Source organism: Neoarius graeffei, chromosome 8 (assembly GCF_027579695.1).
Source record: "Neoarius graeffei isolate fNeoGra1 chromosome 8, fNeoGra1.pri, whole genome shotgun sequence".
In the NCBI taxonomy this organism is placed as follows: domain Eukaryota; kingdom Metazoa; phylum Chordata; class Actinopteri; order Siluriformes; family Ariidae; genus Neoarius; species Neoarius graeffei.
The window spans coordinates 32,127,087-32,146,625 of NC_083576.1; the positions used below are offsets into that span (position 1 = coordinate 32,127,087).

The 19,539-nt window shown below is 39.8% G+C and overlaps 1 protein-coding gene across 1 annotated transcript in view; it reads left to right on the forward strand.

The window, feature by feature from the left end:
• The first annotated feature begins 10,205 nt into the window (after positions 1-10,205).
• Positions 10,206-19,539, forward strand: part of rraga (Ras-related GTP binding A) — a 30,482-nt gene continuing 21,148 nt past the window's right edge. Inside the window, exons 1-3 of the mRNA XM_060927581.1 lie at positions 10,206-10,374; positions 13,442-13,555; positions 13,776-13,875. Coding sequence (XP_060783564.1) covers positions 13,529-13,555; positions 13,776-13,875 — 127 coding nt within the window. The 5' untranslated portion in view covers positions 10,206-10,374; positions 13,442-13,528. The remainder of the gene's footprint in view (positions 10,375-13,441; positions 13,556-13,775; positions 13,876-19,539) is intronic.

Consider the following 19,539-nt stretch of genomic DNA (forward strand, 5'->3'; position numbering starts at 1 on the left):
ATTTTTGCTACACATTCTCATCATGGTTAAAAAAAAAAAAAATTAAAAACCCTGTGAAATCAGGATAGTTGAGGCTTTTCTTGGATTCGAGATAACTGTGAACGCATCCGCTTCTGAACTGGAGGGCCGAATTATTAGCTGCATTGAAGGGAATGGCTTAGATCTCTCCAGATGCCGTGGACAGGGTTATGATGGCGCAGTGAACATGAGCAGAATTTTTTCTGGTGTTCAAGCGAGAATAGCGGAGCGGGAGCCCCTTGCTTTGTATGTGCACTGTGCGGCTCATTGTCTGAATTTGGTACTGAATGATTCTGTCAAAACTATCCCAGAGATTAGACAGTTTTATGATGTGGTTGCCAACAGTGTTAAGAGATGGGCATTACTTGGCAACTTATTGAGCCCAGAGATCAGGGACATAACCTTTAAACGCTTCTGCCCAACCTGCTGGTCCTCCTGCTACGATGCGCTTGTTGCGTTAAAGTACAGATATGGAGACGTCATTAAAGCTCTCACTTACAAGTGAGAAAACGAATGAATGAGATGAGGCAGAGGCACTTAAAAAGGCCATTACTAAATTTCAGTTCATATTTTTAATCAGCCTTCAGATAAAGATTTTGGAGTGCACTAATGCCATCTCAAAGTTACTGCAGGAGAAGACCATTGATCTCCTCAAAGCGTCTGCATTATTGCAGAATGCTGTACGAACTCTACAGGAGTACAGGGAGCAGTTTGATGAGGCAAAGGCTTCCACTCTGGCACTGGCTGTGAAATGGGGCAGTCAAATGCAATTTGTAGCCACAAGGTTGAAAAAAGTGAAGCTCCACTTTGATCACCTTAGCGAAGACAGTAGGCTTTCCGATGCAGAACATTATTTTCTGGTGAATGTGTTCTATGCATGCCTTGATGTAATCATTCAGCAACTGTCACAAAGGTTTGTCAGTTTAAATCGGACTGCTCATTTGTTTGAGGCTATTCATCCAAATACGCTCCAGCATGCCAAGGACGAGGAGCTATAGAGGATGTGCAGTCACGTGACCCGTCCGTGTATACTCCGCCATACTGGACGGCTTCAGGATTGTTTACCTTGCGCGAGCGTAATGGATCCAGGGAGTAATCCCCAAGAAAATTCAGAAAATACCCCATCTACATCGCGCGATAACTTGTCTAAGTTTGTTCAGCATCTTGAAGGTGACGTGAGGCAGCGTTACGTGGAAAAGTGTTCCAGGTTGGGGATTGCAGATCTGTACAACTTGCCGCAATCCTTGTTCAGGGAAATTCGGAGATGCGGTGCCGGCGATTTGCCCGATCTGGCCTACCACGACATTTACAATTTTCTTGTTAATCGTGAATCGTGTTACACTGGCAAAGCCCTCAAAGCTTACAAGAGCCTGGAAGCTTATAAATATTTTGTTGCGGGATGGGTATCCCAACTATACCTCTGGAAGGTTCCGAAGAAGAATGTCTACTTGATAACCTCACGGGTAAGTGGCATTAAGATGTTTATCATAAAGAGACTATGCAGGACATTTTATCCTAAGAATGTTCAAAATCTAAACTCAGTTCCAGATATGAGAAGAAAACAGTAAATCAGAAAGCTGTGCACATTTGCGCAGCTTCCGCGAAAACGTGCGCAGCTTTCTGATTTACTGTTTTCTTCTCATACTTCCTATGTTTCATGGACTGTAACGGCATTTGCTTATTTAGTAATTTTAATACAGAATTTACTCTGATGAAATTATTCAGACACTCCAACGCCCCCCCTAAAAAAAAAATCGGATCTGCACGATTCAGCCGTGAAAAAGGCGGCATCCGCCAAACGGTGCGCTGTTTGCATCCCTGTTTAAACTCATAGGTTAACCGACTTTAACTGGCTAATGAGGCTCGGTGGTCGGTCAAGATTTTATTTAGTTTTCGCCATCCCTACTATGGACTGGCCTTTCAAAGGCATATATGAGCCAAAAAGATAAAACATTGTCATAGACTAGGCCAGGGTAGTAGGGCTAGGCATAGCCATTTTAAACGTTAGAGATCAAGCGGACTAACGGCCACAAACACTGTACTGTCTAGTTTCTAAGTATGCAGTTATCATTCAATCCGAAAATCAACTTAACAGATGTACTAGGAGTATTGAATTAGAAGATTACACCTACCTGATATGAAGTGTTCACTACAAATTCGGCTGGTAGAACTGGGGTAACAGTTTTCTCTTCGCACAGCGGACACCCATTTTGTGCGTCTCTCCTCGTCTGCGGGGAATCTATAAAATGACAGGCCCTCCTTTTGGCCCTGTCTATTGGTACAACCAAATGTTGAACAAGATATAACCATTCTCGAAAGATCTACTCCCACACACTTGATAATTAGAACGGGTTTGTCTAAGTTCTATGCGTGGCCATGCCGTCCAAGATGGCAGATAAACAAATATCACGTGACCTCGTGACATCAGATGCACGCTCTCTATACGAAGTGGCCCGTCGACTGTGTGATCACTATAGTCGGGATATTGACTCCAGCTTTCCTGGTCAACTAGTGTCATTTAGGGCTTGTTTCAAGGAGCAGATAGCGAGACACACATCTGTGCTTAGCCTGGCTAGCTTGCTGGTAGTAGATCATCCAGCAGTAGCTTCTACATTTAGTGAGGTGTGCAGGGCTTTCTTGCTTTTTCTCACTCTCCCTGTCTCAGTTGCGACAGCAGAGTGCTCTTTCTCCAAATTAAAATTGATAAAAAATTATCTCAGGAGTGCAATGGGTCAAGAGAGACTCTGTGGATTGGCCATTTTATCAATTGAGAATGAGCAAGCAAGCGCGCTTAACATCCCTCAAATAGTCGACTCCTTTGCGGAGCGCAAGGCGCGTCGAATGCCTTTTTAATGACGAACGCAGGTTTCTGTGTCGCCTTTGTAGTTAAAGACGTGCTTACACAATGAGGGTGCACCATTCATGATTGCTGGATTTTTTTATGTTGTTGTTTAGTGTCTATTTGGAACATAATAAAAAATGAATCGAAAATACAGGCTATGTAGGCCTATCAAAAAAATAAAATAATAATCATAAAAAAAACTTTGAGCAAGTTCTGTTCTAATATAGCCTGATTATATGCCGCAGGCCTTCTGTTTGTTTGCAATTTCGCCATGGCTAGGTCCAAAGGCTACGTTCTTAAAAACTGCTTTTTGTTAGATATAGCTTGAGTAGGCCTATATGCTACAAGCCTTCTAATTTGTTTGTTTGCAATTTCGCCATGTGGGGGGGGCCCTGATTGGGGGGTCTTGTGTACAGTTGTTCCGCCACTGGCTATGCCATATCTTTGTGCTGTATATGGCTGTGGCCACAACAGTACTTGTGACCGTGGAACGTTCCGATTGTTTAGAATTCCCTTCGTGATTCGGAAAGAGGGTGAGGAAACTCTGAGGCTTAGTATGGAGAGGAGATGAGGGGATCAGGACACTTCGTCCAATAACCATTTCATCCAGTAGTTAAGACATTTTGTCCAAAGCCTTTTTCATATGCACTATCAATTATTTTATATTTCAGGCATTTTGGTATTTGCGAATGAAAGCCTCGCAAGAGCACTGCTTCGCACCTAAAGATTTAATATGATCCAGCCGGCTTTAAAAATTAATAACTTGGCCAGGGAGCTCACAGCGAAGTCAAATTTTACATGCACCTCCCTCTAAGCCTCCCCCTTCAAAAGATCATGGTCTCGGGTTGGTAGGGCCGCGCCTCAGCCTGGGATTCGTGAATGAAGCCCCCATGAGAGCGCTTCTCCGCACTTGAAGATTTAATATGATTTAACCGGAAACATAGACATGCAAGCAAGCAGCCTGCAATGACAAAGCAGTTAACACATCCCAGGGTCAGCAAGTGGCACAGGCCTACATGGTTACTCCCCTTAGTACGCTCTTTAGCATTGAAGCTGCTTCAGTCAAATTCCATTGAGAATTCCTCCTTTTTTTGAACAAACAAATACCTGAAATATAAAATAATTGATACTGTGTATGAAAAAGGCTTTGGACAAAATATCTTATTGGACAAAATGACCTGTATTCGTACTCGATGGTTGGTAGAAGCATCTTATCTTCAGAAAAGTCTGACTTTTTTAAATAATATGGGTCAAAACCACACATATCTATCTTCTCTTTGTATCGAATCTTCACTTGACCGTTCAAATCATGGTAATACTGAGAAAATTCAGCACTGCTTCCAGACATGCTTTCAGCAGCTGACATTCTAGTTGCTTTGTATATCCACCATCTTGGCGGACGCTCATGACGTCGCACATTTTGATCACTTGGTTGCAAGTCATCTATTCAATGAGATGTTGTTGTTGGAATGAAGGATGCGCGAGAGCTCGCCAAAGCATGATAGAGTGAAAAAAGATGGTGTCTGTGTGATCGGTAAAGTTTGAAACACTCTGCAATAAGATCATCGATAAACAACGTCCTGATGAAAATTCAACACCTGAGAACTAATATGCTCCAGTAAACTAGTTTAGCAATCCTACTCGGATCTACCAAGGACTCACTTCTCCTTCTTAAGTCATTTATTTGCGTTTATTTTTTGGTAAGTTGCAAGTTGGTGTATAACCACGAGGTTGCTAGTCTAGCTAGTGTGAACTTTTATTATATTGGCACTCGTGAAACAGATACTGAAGTATACAGAACAAGTTTTTTTTTTTTGCCGTAATTTCTCTTCCTTTTGAAACCACTGTAAGATGGAAAAGACTGAAGAGGATATACAAAAAGTGATGCATTCTTATGCTAAAAAATCTTTGAATGACATGCTCGAAGCAAATGCAGCCGAGTTGGTTGATCACAATATGCATCTAGCTCTACAAGACACTCCTAAGCCCAAATCAAAGAAATCTAAAACTCGTGCAAGCGACGGTTATGAGAGTAGCGATCCTGAACCTGTGTCAAACTGTCACCTGCTCAAAGTAATGGAGAGAATCGAGAAAATGCAGGAAGAATCTCTTAGGCATATGTATTCACTTGAGGGAATCGTTAAAGACAATACGAACTCCATCCGACATGCCACTGAGGCCATTGAGTTCACGGGGAAACAAGTGGAGGACGTTAAGACTGATGTTGCATCCTTGAAAGGCAAAGTTTGCGTATTAGAAAAAGAGAACAAAGAACTCCTTGCCAAGTGTAGTGAGCTGGATGCCTACAAGAGGAGGTGGAATCTACGAGTGGCTGGCATTCCAGAGAAGAAAGGCGAAAACATCAGACAGAACATCATCGACCTCTTCTGTCAGATCTCACTCGAAATTGCGGGTCAGCTCACCTTCTCAGTGGATGTTGTCCATAGATTGGGTCCCCGCTCCGATGGCACACAACAATTCAACCGACGCATCATCATACAGTTCCTGTCTCGAGCACACAGGGACAAGATCTGGAGAGCCGCCAGAGCCGCCAAGATTCTCCGCGACAAGAACATTAAGACATTTGAAGACCTGACACAGGAGATAAAGGACGCTAGAAAGAAATTGTGGCCACTGGTAGAGAAGGAGAGGAAAGAAGGGAAGCAAGCGGGCTTCCGAGGGAGCTTTGCTTACATCGAGGGTAATAGGGTCACAAACTAAAATTGTGATTGATGGTATTTGCCACTTTGCTGTTATTACAAACATCTATGACCAACATTTGCTCCTTGAGTATAGATACTTATACATATCTCAGTCACTCATAGTAAGTTCACAAACACAACTTTTGAAGCTTTTGATTTTCAACTGCTAAATTGACCGTAGGTGTGAATGTGAGTGTGAATGGTTGTCTGTGTCTATGTGTCAGCCCTGTGATGACCTGGTGACTTGTCCAGGGTGTACCCTGCCTTTCGCCCGTAGTCAGCTGCGGCTCCAGCTTGCCTGTGACCCTGTAGAACAGGATAAAGCGGCTACAGATAATGAGATGAGATGAGATGAGATGAGATGAGATGAGATGAGATGAGATGAGATGAGATGAGATGAGATGAGATGAGATGAGATTTTCAATTGAATTAATACCTTAGTCACCAGGTGGTGGCGCCCACATCCTGTGTTATAAGGTTGCTTAAGGGAGATATATATGTTTTTTTTTGGTTGGTTTTCCTTATATTTTTCTTTTTCTTCGATTTTTCTTTGAGAAGTGGAAAAAAATAAGAATATATACTTTTTGGTTTACCAGTTAGTAAAAACCATTTTAGCTTATTGTATTGGAATGAGTTTTCCCATTCCCTTGACATATGCAACTCAGGTTAGCTGATCTGTTGCAGAGTTATCCTGCTCTTAATTGTTCAGTGAGAGAAGTTTGAAAACTTTCTTGTTTGGTGTGTTTTCCATATTGTTCTGTATGTCCTTATCTTTGATGTCAATTAATGTCAGGGGTATGAAAGATAATGTGAAGTGCAAGGCTTTATTTTTATTTGCAAAGAAATTTAAGGCAGACTTTAATTTTTTTTCAAGAATGTCACTCTACTCTTAATGATTCTAACTTTTGGAGGTCACAGTGGGGAAATGACATATGGTTAGCACACGGATCTGAATGATCAGCTGGGGTAGGAATATTCAAGCACGGCTTCAACTGGATAATGGCACGCTTTTTGACAATTGAGAGGAGAAGATTTTGAGGTGGCTATCCAAACACTCCAATGCCTCGTTAATCCTAGGTGGGGATTTCAACATAGCATTAAACAATACCCTAGACAGAAATCCTCCAAGGCAGTCAGTGTCCATCAACCCAGCCCTAAAGTGTTTTATGGACAAATTTGATCTTATTGATATATGGAGGAGTTTGTTTCCTAACAGTCGTCAATTTACTTGGTCTAATAAGGATGGGTCAAGACAATCAAGAATTGATCATTGGCTGATATCCAAATGCTTGACATACAGTAACATCTCAGTGGAGCTCTGTAATGCCCCATTAACAGATCATAAAGCAATCTGTTCATCAATACGCTTATCTGGGTCCAACTCTGCAGGCCCCAAGGCTTCATTCTGGAAATTGAATAATTCTGTCCTAAATTACTCCCAGGTTAAAGAACAAATAAAGGAATTAATCAAAATTCATTGGAATAATGCAGAAACACAGAATGCTTTTGGGAGAAATTGGGAACTGTTAAAATATGAACTTGGGATGTTTTTAAGAAAGTTTGGTACGGACAATGGCCAAACAAAAAAGGGCATCTGAGGAAGATGTTTTAAGTCAATTAGATTGTCTTTCTAAAAAGGAATCCTTGTCTATTACAGAGAGAGGTGAATACATTAAACTTCAAAACAAACTTGATGAGCTATATGAAGAAAAAGCTAAAGGAGCATAGCTCGTTCTAGAGCAAAGTGGTTAGAAGAGGGGGAGCAAAACTCTGCCTATTTTTTTAGATTAGAAAAGAATAAAGCTTTTCATGCTACAATAGATAAATTAAAAGTGGACAATAAAATAATTAGCAATCCTAAAGAGATATCTGCCTTCTGCCATAGCTTTTACAGTAATCTGTACACCTCTAGATACTGCGAAGAAGTGTCCAACTCCTTCATGGAATCAATTAACCTTTGTAAAATTATTGCAGTAGAGGATAGAGATGCATGTGACTATAACATTTCCCATGATGAAGTCTTACAAGCTATTAGGAATTTGAAAAACAATAAAAGTCCTGGGTGTGACGGTATAACCTCAGAGTTTTATAAAATGTTCAGTACAGAACTAGCCCCCTTTCTAACCACAGTATTTACAGAAAGCATAGAAAATGAAATTCTACCAACAATGACTCAAGGTGTTATCACTCTCATCCCTAAACCAAATAAAGATATAGAAAACCTAGAAAATTGGCGTCCTATTACACTCCTAAACAATGACTACAAAGTGTTAGCTACAATATTTGCTAATAGACTGAAATATGTATTGGACTCTATCATTGATGAGTCTCAATCTGGATTCATGAGGAAGCGTCATATTGCAAACAATATTAGACTTGTCTTAGACTTATTAGATTATAATGATCTTGTCAATGATGATAGTCTCATTCTTTTTCTAGATTTTTACAAGACTCTCTTGATTCTCTTGAACATGAATTCATCTTAAAAGCCCTTGTCAAATTTGGATTCGGACATTTCTTCTGTAAAACTATTAAAACCCTCTATAAGAATGGTAGTAGCTCAGTTAAATTAAAATATGGCACATCTCCTAGATTTAATGTTTCTCGTGGAATTAAACAAGGTTGCCCTATCTCACCGTATTTATTCTTAATAGCCTCGCAACTCCTTGCTCTTCATATTTCAATTAGTGCTTTACAAGGAATCTCAATAGCTGGTAGACAAATCATTATTAGTCAGCTTGCTGATAACACCACTCTTTTTCTTAAGGATGCCTCCCCAAGTTCCTATATCATTAAATATCATTAAAGCATTTTCTGAAGCTTCAGGTCTCCACTTGAACATTAACAAGTGTGAACTTTTGTCTATAAAAGATTGTTCCTTTTAAGGAACATCCCTTTAAGGAACCAAGTCACATACTTAGAAATTACAATCTCTAAAGATCAAATCTCTAGATCTTCTTTGAATTTTAACCCCATCATTAATAAAACACAAAAGAAACTTAACTCATGGTTACAAAGGGACCTGTCTTTAAGAGGCAGAATACTTTTATCCAAAGCTGACGGTATTTCTAGAATTACTTATAGTGCTCTTTCTTTGGCTGTTGATGGTGGTCTATTAAAAAAATTGACATGTTATTTAACTTCATTTGGAAAAATAGGATACACTATGTTAGAAAATCAGTTATAATGAACCAGAACCATTGTGGTGGGTTGAATTTCCTAGACTTCACGACATTGAATAACACTTTTAAAATTAATTGGATCAGACAGTTTATGAACAACCCGACATCACTTTGGAATTTCATCCCCAACTATGTTTTTTCTAAAGTTGGTGGCCTGGAATTTTTGCTTATGTGTAATTTCAATGTATATAAGTTCCCGTTGAAGTTGTCAAATTTTCACAAACAGATGCTCTTGGCTTGGTCTCTCCTATATAAACACAATTTCTCACCGCATAAATGTTACATATGGAATAACAAGGATATTCTTTACAAAAGGAAAACTTTATTCTTTGATAACTGGTTCAGAAACAACATCACCCTAGTTAGCCAGCTTTTTGATTCCAGTGGTAGACTATATGAATACTCTGATTTTTTTAGAACGTATGGTATACTTATCACTGTTAAGGAATATGCTATTATTTTCGATGCAATTCCTACAGGGATCATTATGCTGTTAAAGGGCAACTTGCCATCACACGTTGCTCATTTGACCTCTTTATCTGACACGGTTATAGGCAATCTGTGCTTATCCTCCAAACATCACAACATCAATAGAAAAATCAGAGCTGTATTTCAAAGTGACGTTGTTTCTCTCCCATATGTTGTCCATTTCTGGAATGGTACTGTAGAGAACATACATTGGAGGAAGGTATGGACTTAACCATTCAAGTACTTTGTTACAAATAAAGTAAGGGTAACACCTTTAAAGTAACACCTTTAAGTTAATTCATAGATTTTACCCTGTGAAATCTTTTCTTAAACGTTATAAACAAGACATTGATACTACTTGCTCCTTTTGTAATGCACTGCTAGAAAACACTTCACATCTGTTTTGGAACTGTCCTCACTGAAATTTTGGTCAGAGGTCCAAGAATTTATCCACACTGACCTAAATATCAATCTTTCATTTTGTTTTAAAGATGTATTCTTCGGTATATTTGACTATGAAAAGAGTATGAGAGCAAATACTTCATTATAAACTTATTTTTGTTTGCCAAGTACCACATCAACAAATGCAAGTTTAGTGATGGAAAACCTTATTTTCCAGCCTTCATGATCGATGTGAATAACTACATGAAACAATAAGATAATCCAATAATGCTAAAGCCCAGAGAACTGTACTTTTGTATGGAACTATTGTATAACTCACTTGTGACGTTTATTTTTTTATTATTATTTCTTGTCCTCCTGCCTATACCTGTGGCCTACATATGCCTTGTGATATGTCTATATTGTACCCCGACACCTGTATGTACTTGTCTAGTCTGATATGTGTCGTCTAAATAAAAAAAAAAGTCATCTATTCAAACATTTTCTTTTCTTCGGTAAAGTATTGCGGGATGGTGATTCTGCGCAGAACTGTTGCTGGCGGTAATCTGCGTTTTATCAGCGCACCCTCCGGCTTCTTGAACGCACCCCATGTTTACAACTGGTCACATGCTCTGGGCTTTTTAAGGCAATGTTTGGAGTAGCGTTTTAACGGCTTGAAATAAATAATGGAAAGGGGATTTTAATGGCTTTGAGGTTTTAGTAAGTTAACTGTCCATGGACGGTATATTATAGGAAGACGAAGCCAGCAATTGAGGACCAGGTACTTGGTTATTTTCTCTTATGTATAGCTGAATGTTTGAGTTGCTCAGGAAGAGTTTGTTTTTTTTTTTTTTACCGTGAATTTCACTAGCTAACTGAACCCAGTAGCCAGTTAAAAACATAACCTGCTCATCAGGACTGATAATACTGTTCGTTAATCATGCACTTTAAAGGATTGTCGTTTTTAAATAGTTTTATTTAAACGTTATTCTGTTCACAAAACGAATACGCTCACGGTAGCTGGTAGGATAGCTAGCTAATTTCAGTTGCTATTCTAACTAGCTGTGCTAGCTGGTTAACATATCCAGTAGCGAAGAGCCATTTCGACCTGTTCCAGCGGAATTTATTCTCAAATTATTAGATGTACCCTGCCTTTAAATAGCCATCTCACTAAGCTAGCTGTAGCCTAGTTTACATTAGCGGTAGCTAGCTACCTTCATAAACTTTTTTTTTTTTAAATATCCTCGCACTCTTATTATGGCTTCCCTCTTATTTTAGAAACCGCTTCCGTCTCTGTGATCAGATATCGAATCGGGTATTTAACGCCACACATGGATCAGCCGGCCTTTTTTCTTTTTTCCTCCCCCCTTCTTCTTCTGAGAATAATCGTCTGGGTGTTTCGCGACCAAGTTTTGCCAAGGACCTGTCGTTACATCAAGGTTTAGTAACTGTCACACGACAGACAACTTGTGATCTTTGGTCACGTGATCTTTTGTTTCTCAAGTCAGACTGAAATGCTCCAAGCAGGGTTCATTATTTCGACACAAACCTATTACATTGTGGGATTTTATTTTATTCTACACCAGGTATTCCTAAACCTTTTTATACTTTAGGATTCCTTTAGTTGTATTAAAAATATGTGAAGCATATTTTGCAAATAAGAAATACAAAATATATATATATATATATATATATATATATATATATATATATATATATATATATATATATATATATTTTTTTTTTTAAGCTTTATATTCATTCGTTCCAGGCTTTTCAGGCACCTGTGGAGTGAAAATGATATTTTTGGACTCGAGTGTTTTTTTTTTTTTTTTTGTTTTGTTTTTTTTTTTCTTTCCCTGGTGCTCTGCTGACCTGAGTTTCCCAAAAGCATCGTAGCACAAAGATCATTGTTAAATGCTAGAGCGAGCAGCACAATATTCTCTCTCTCTCTCCCTCTCTCTCTCTCCTAGTTAAGGTGCTCTTAGGGTTAAGAGGCTTTTGGGAAACCTACCCCTGGTCGTTTTGTTTCAAGTGAAAAGCTTTCAGACAGAATGTGGTTTATTTTATGTAAGAAAAGCCAAGCCAAGCTGACCCTGACCTGTGCCAAGTTTCCCAAAAGCATCGTAGCCCAGTGAGCATTGTTAAATGGTAGCGCGAGCAGCACAATGAACACACTCGCTCTCCGAGTTAAGGTGCTCTTAGCATTAAGAGGCTTTTGGGAAATGCACCCCTGTTCTTCAGATTGCAGTATTCCTACACTGTGAAATAATTCCCCCTGGGTAGTGAGTGTTATTTCCTCTGCTCGTATACTGCAGAAGTATTAAAAAAAGGTTATTGCCCTCAAACTGTACTTTTGTGACCAGGACATTTGGTATTTTGAAATTGTCCTGTTTTCATTGAGAAAACAGGTGAATTTTGCTTTTCTTTTTTTTGTTCAGAGTCAGAAAAATGGATAAATTTTCAAAGTTTTATTTATTTATTTATTTTTTTAAATGACCTCAAAGAGGATAGCATAAAGACATTGCTGGACACAACGTATGGAAAGTACAGCTGGGAGGTCATCAGAGACTTCAAAATGGTGGCATTACTGATGGGTCTAGGAGGTTTTACCAAGTTTCCCTGTTATTTTTGTCTTTGAGCCAGCAGGGATGCCAAGGTGCACTACCAAAAGTGGGACTGGCCACAGTACCATCAGGTACCTTCCTTTCCTAAGCTGTCTGAGCTGGTTTCTTTGTCAGACCACAGATAAAGAAAATGGAGTGCAAGGGATTCCCTAAGAAGCTCACTAGTGCCCCTCTTTAACCAACAGGAAACGGGTTCTTGAACTGGTTCCATTCAGGATTCTTTGAACCTTGGTGCCAGCTAGTGAACCGGCCCATATTTTCACCAGTTTTGAGCGGTGTCCCTGTAATGAAGGATGTCATAAATGGACAGTGTTGCCCAATGCACAACAGGATTAAACAATAGTTGCAAGATGGCAGTGTATATTGGTTACCTGCAGATTTATTTTACCCCCCCCCCCCCCCCCCCGGTATCCTTTTCCATTGCTGCACTCTGCTTCCTCTCCAACCTAATGACATGCCCACAGTTTGCCCCCCCCCCAAAAAAAAAAACCAGCTATAATTTCAGTTCCAGCTGGGAACCAACTTATCAGGTTCCAAACCAATTTATTTTTGGTCGAAATAAACTGGTAAATAACAGTTCAAAATTTGTTGCATGAGTCAAAACAGAACCTGTTCCCTGTTGGTTGAAAAGGGGGTGTAGAAAGAAGGCAGCAGCTTGGAATAGCTTTGTTGCAGTGTTTTGAGGCTTCCTAGGCAATCACAAAGCTGAAAACTATGTGGATTGGTCGAGATTATGGTGAGGCCTCACGGTACAGCGGTCTGTGAGATGTCTGTCATAGTGCATATCCTTGATGCTCATCTTGATAAATTCAAGGAGAACATTTAAGTGTATGCTCAGAGGAGCAAACTAAGTACTTCCACCAGGATACTGGACTTTGAATGCTGTCACCACAGACAGTATAATAAGAACATGATGGGAGGCTACATTTGGGGGATGCTTGATGAAGGTGATTTACAATCATGAGTCTTGGGAAAACTACTCGCTACTACATCTTTTGTAGTTTTTGTATAACTTTTTTTTAGTATAAATATATGGTGATTCTGATTCATATGATGTTTTCTGACTTGGAAATCAATGTCCTGGTCCCAAAAGCAACACTTGAGGGGATTGATGGCAATTTTCTCTACTTTTGAGGCACAAGTAATTAGAAATAACCCCTACCTAGGAACAAAAGTTGTGTTCCATGGTGTAATTGTAAATGTCCTTTTCTTGTGTTGTAGTGTTGAAGACTGAAGGAGATCATCTTGGTGTGGTGGTGTATTCTTAGTTGAGATTGCTTACAGAAGGCTCTGTCACTGACAAGGGAGATGTCAAGTACAGCCATGAAGAAAAAGGTGACTTTTTATAGAACTTTTCAGAGAAACTAACAGACGAGTGAGTAAAAGCAGTAGGATAAGTTACGTTTAGGTTTCGTGCAAAAATTTGTACCGGATGGAAAAATGTTCTCTACATCTCAGTTACAGTTTTATAAATCAGAAACCCATGTTCATTTAATGGCAATTGGAGCCTCAGAGTGTTGCATTTACTGAGTTGTTGGTGTGGCTCCCCCCCCAGGTGTTATTGATGGGAAAGAGTGGTTCAGGAAAGACCAGCATGAGATCAATCATCTTCGCCAACTACATTGCCAGAGACACTCGCCGTCTGGGAGCCACAAGTAAGATGAATATATGAGCAAGCAACCGGTTATTCTTCCTCCAGCTACTTTGCACTTGTTTTTAACTAAATTTTGAAAACCTCTTCCTGTGGATCTTGTATCATTGTTGGCACCTTTAACCGTTTCAGTCAAAATCCATTTCAGATTTCATTGTATCTGAATTTGCAGAAACTTGACAGATCTGCCACAAAATCCACTGAAGGATCTTGATTTGTTTGTACTGAACAAAGGTGAATTGATCTAGTATGAGCGATCTAGAAATATAAATCCCCTGCTGCTGAGGAGATTCTGCCCCTTGGATCTGGGGGCGACAGCACTGACGTAGACTCAGCTGTTCAGAGATATCTCAGTTTATTGAAGGACAAACATGAGTGTATATATATATATATATATATATATATATATATATATATATATATATATATATATATATATATATATATATATTCAAGAGTGTGTTGTATCTAAATGATTGGAAAATGTAATATTAGGAAGCGGAGTTCGCTGAATGTGATGGGGTCGTTTCAGTGGGTGATGGAAAGTTACTGAGCGGGGTCACCTTATGAAAAAGCAGGGAGCACATGTGTGAGCAAAGATAAGTTTCAAGGATTTAACTGAAACTAGCCAAAACAAGTTGCAAGCATCCCAAACAAATATTTCCATCATCCACAAAATGGCTTCTATGCACAGGATATGGCACAACAGCTTTTCACGGACTTCATTCAGTGGTTGTTTTTTGTAATCACTGCTCAGAATCAGATTAATTCTTGCACATTGAAGTTTGTTTTTGTTTTCAAAATCAACAAATGCACTTTCCTAAAATTTTTCACTCCCCATATGTATCTCAATAACAAGTACTATTATTTTATTTACATTTTTAAAAATCCCCCCCCCCCCAAAAAAAAAAAAAAAAGTGAAAGGTCCCTCCTGTGCTAGGGCACTGATCTCCATTTCAGTAGCCCTTGGCCTTCTATTACATAGCTAGAGTTACAGTGAGGTGCTGGTCCTCTGGCAACTGCGAGAGTTTGATTTCCTACTCGCATCTGTATTGTGGTGTTTTTCACCAGCTGGCAGTAGGTACCAGTCTTTGGTATGACCTGATCATGAGTAGAACTCTATCTCCCAATTGAGAGGTGGACATGCTAATAATGAAGCCAACTCACAATCTCTCATAAGTGAAAAGATGGAATCTTTTCCCCTATCTCAATTTTCTCCAGTTTCCATGCACCAGGTAGGAGACCTATCACACAACAGCTGCCAAGCAACCATCCTCTGAGATGTCACTCCTGCATCTTTTCAATCTTATGCGGTGATGGGGGTAGTGTAATCCAGTGCTTCTCAACCACTGGGCCGAGGTCCATTAGTGGGCTGCAAAGCGCCATCTAGTGAGCTATGATTCCCCCCCCCCCCCCCCCCCCCCCCCAAATGTTTGAAGCCAAATACTAAATAGTTCGGGATGTCATAGTGTCCCAAATCCAGTAGCTGGTTTGCTGAACACTTCAAGTGGAATGAATATATTTGTGGGTGAATTAAGAACAAGCCTTTATTTTTGTCACTTCCTCCTCCACATTTAACCTGCATGCGCACATGCCTATACATACACAGCAAGAGTGAGTGCGCATACATGCAGTGGGCAGAGCAAATATTTGTGGGTAAATCGTATGGATCTGTGATACCTACTGGAAGAGAAGAGAAGAGCAGGGAGGATTGGGAATTGAGCGGCATCGTTTGCTTACACCAGATACCAAAATTTGTAGCGTCCTACCAAAAATGTGGACGAAAAGCCCAGAAACTCCTGTTTACCCAGGGGAAATGATCCAGAATTTATCTTGTGTCCTGATCCCTAGATCTTTAACCCAGCCACACACAAGAAGTTGTTCTCTTCTGTGCTCTTCCAGGTTTTCATCTGTGTCCTTGTAGAATGATGTCTGCAGCACCAGGTAGTTTGAGATGTCTGGGAACTCAATGGCTGGATAATTTCCCAACTTGTAATGAATGAATAACTTTATTTAAACATAAGTTGATCAGCAGAGCTTATGGGGTCATGCATGTACAGATACAAATATACACAGTCTTTAAAAAAAAAATTCTGATTATCTGTTAATTATCTTCACATTTAGTTAATAGTATGCCTAGCTATTTTTGTATTTAGTTATTGCTACAATAGGATCAAAATTTATTCTGCTACTGTCAAATTTAGCGAGTGAATTTTTCTTTCATAGGAAAACTCCTTGCTTGTTCACGTGTAAGGATCTATCCCACTGAGTGGTTTCTATATCCACCTCTTTTGAGTACTTATTGGCTTTTTTTTTTTAAATATAAACTCTTTATTGAATTTAAACAAAGGACAATAACAAGACATCGCATCCCCCCCATAGACAGCTACACAGTGCAGATATTAACAAAAAATAAGTAGTAGTAATGTCAATAATAGTAATTATAGTAATAGTCATACAAGAAATCAGGAAAAAATGAATAATAGAATAAAAACATAAACAAAAAAATACTACTAACAATTAAAAATAAAATGAAATAAAAGGGAAGATTGGCTCCAAACCATAAGATACGGAAAGAAAAAGACATACAGCAGTCTAAATGCATCTGTGAGTCAGTCAGGTTACTCTGTCAATCTAACCTATGTAGGTATAATCTTAACCCGAGGAGGTGGGTTTTTTTTATTCAGAAAGGTACCAAGTTCACCTCTTCTAAGCAGGTGCCCCAAATCCTGTGGCAAATAGTTTAGGAAGGGGGACCAGATTTTTAGAAACCGCTCATCCTTTTCCTTAATAATAGCCTGTAATCGTTCGTGTGGGAGGAAGTTAAAAACCTCTCTGTACCACTGAGTAATAGTTGGTGGGGACTCTCTAATCCAGTTGTGCAAAATGCACTTTTGGGCAATTAAAAGGAGCTTTTCAAGAAGTGATTCTGAGAGTTGAAGTTCTCTAGAGGGGAGACCTACAAGGAAAACACACGGGTCTTTCTTGATCTCGACCTCAAGTATCTCTGTGATTATTTTAGCAATGTGAGTCCAGAATCTGGAGATGAGCTTGCATTCCCAGAAGCAATGATAGTAGGTCGCCCTTTGTGAGTGACACTTGATGCAAAGAGGAGAGATGGATCTGTCCATTTTATGCAAAATAACAGGGGTGATGTGGAGCCTATGAAGTATTTTGTATTGAGTCTCTCTAAATCTGTTACATGTAGATACAGAACTAACTCTATAGCCACTTTCCAGTCATCTTCTATGTATTCATTACCCAAGTCTCCTGCCCATTTAAGGGCAATATTGGGGAGCTCATACACATCTGATGCAGTAAGTTGGGAATGAAAGGCTGACAGTGTTCTATAGTTCTGCATTCCAAGAGAAATCTTTCTGGATCGTTAGGAGGTAGTCTAGTAGGGGAAAAATTTGTTAGAGAAGCTATAAAATGCCTAATTTGTAAATAACCAAAATAATGTGTCTTGGGGACATCATATAATTCTTGTATCTGCTGGAAAGACATTAGGGTGTTATCTTTGAACAAGTCTGCAAATACATGAATCCCATTTTCTCGCCAAGTAGAGGACATGGAGGACCCAATGCCTGCTGGGAAATCAGGGTTATGAGTAATGGGAGATGAAAGATTTAACATTCTTTCTCCCTAAAAAATGTAACTATATCACGCCATACTCTGACACTATTGTACAACCCCGATTCCAAAAAAGTTGGGACAAAGTACAAATTGTAAATAAAAATGGAATGCAATGATGTGGAAGTTTCAAAATTCCATATTTTATTCAGAATAGAACATGGATGATTATCAAATGTTTAAACTGAGAAAATGTATCATTTTAAAGAGAAAAATTAGGTGATTTTTTTTTTTTTATTTCATGACACATCTCAAAAAAGTTGGGACAAGGCCATGTTTACCACTGTGAGACATCCCCTTTTCTCTTTACAACAGTCTGTAAACGTCTGGGGACTGAGGAGACAAGTTGCTCAAGTTTAGGGATAGGGATGTTAACCCATTCTTGTCTAATGTAGGATTCTAGTTGCTCAACTGTCTTGGGTCTTTTTTTTGTTGTATCTTCCGTTTTATGATGCGCCAAATGTTTTTTATGGGTGAAAGATCTGGACTGCAGGCTGGCCAGTTCAGTACCCGGACCCTCCTTCTATGCAGCCATGATGCTGTAATTGATGCAGTATGTGGTTTGGCATTGTCATGTTGGAAAATGCAGTCTTCCCTGAAAGAGACGTTGTCTGGATGGGAGCATATGTTGCTCTAGAACCTGGATATACCTTTCAGCATTGATGGTGTCTTTCCAGATGTGTAAGCTGCCCATGCCACACGCACTAATGCAATCCCATACCATCAGAGATGCAGGCTTCTGAACTGAGTGCTGATAACAACTTGGGTCATCCTTCTCCTCTTTAGTCCGAATGACATGGCGTCCCTAATTTCCATAAAGAACTTTAATTTTGATTTGTCTGACCACAGAGCAGTTTTCCACTTTGCCATAGTCCATTTTAAATGAGCCTTGTCCCAGAGAAGACGTCTGCGCTTCTGGATCATGTTTAGATACGGCTTCTTCTTTGAACTATAGAGTTTTAGCTGGCAACGGCGGATGGCACGGTGAATTGTGTTCACAGATAATGTTCTCTGGAAATATTCTTGAGCCCATTTTGTGATTTCCAATACAGAAGCATGCCTGTATGTGATGCAGTGCCGTCTAAGTGCCCGAAGATCACGGGCACCCAGTATGGTTTTCTGGCCTTGACCCTTACGCACAGAGATTCTTCCAGATTCTCTGAATCTTTTGATGATGTGCACTATAGAGATGTTCAAACTCTTTGCAATTTTACACTGTCGAACTCCTTTCTTGCCCCTTTTCCACCAAAGCAGTTCCAGGGCTGGTTTCGGCCCAGTGCTTAGTTTGGAACCGGGTTTTCTGTTTCCACTGAACAAAGAACTGGCTCTGGGCCAGAAAAACTGGTTCCAGGCTAGCAGCAACTCTTTGCTAGGCCAGAGGAACGAACCGCTTACGTCAGTGGGGGGGCAGAGTTGTTAAGACCAACAACAATCGCAAGACCGCGAAAGGTCGCCATTTTTAAGCGATGAGAAGCAGCAGCTGTACAAACGTGATGTCATCCGTTGTTGTTGCTACTGCTTCTTTTTCTGTGTTGTTGCTTTGATGTTCGCGCCAAGGTTTATGCAAACACAGCGACGTAACTGACATATACAGCGACGTAGTGACGTGGCTCCCCTTAGCACTGCGAGCTATGGAAAAGCAAACTGGTTCTCAGCTGGCTCGCAAGTTGAACGAGTTGTGAACCAGCACTGGCCCTGAACCAGCCCTGGAACTGATTTGGTGGAAAAGGGGTATCTGATATTGCTGCACTATTTGTCAGCGCAGAATTGGGGGGATTGGTGATCCTCTTCCCATTTTTACTTCTGAGAGCCGCTGCCACTCCAAGATGCTCCTTTTTATACCCAGTCATTTTAATGACTTCTTGCCAGTTGACCTAATGAGTTGCAATTTGGTCCTCCAGCTGTTCCTTTTTTGTACCTTTAACTTTTCCAACCTCTTATTGCCCCTGTCCCAACTTTTTTTGAGATGTGCTGCTGTCATGAAATTTCAAATGAGCCAGTATTTGGCATGAAATTTCATAATGTCTCACTTTCG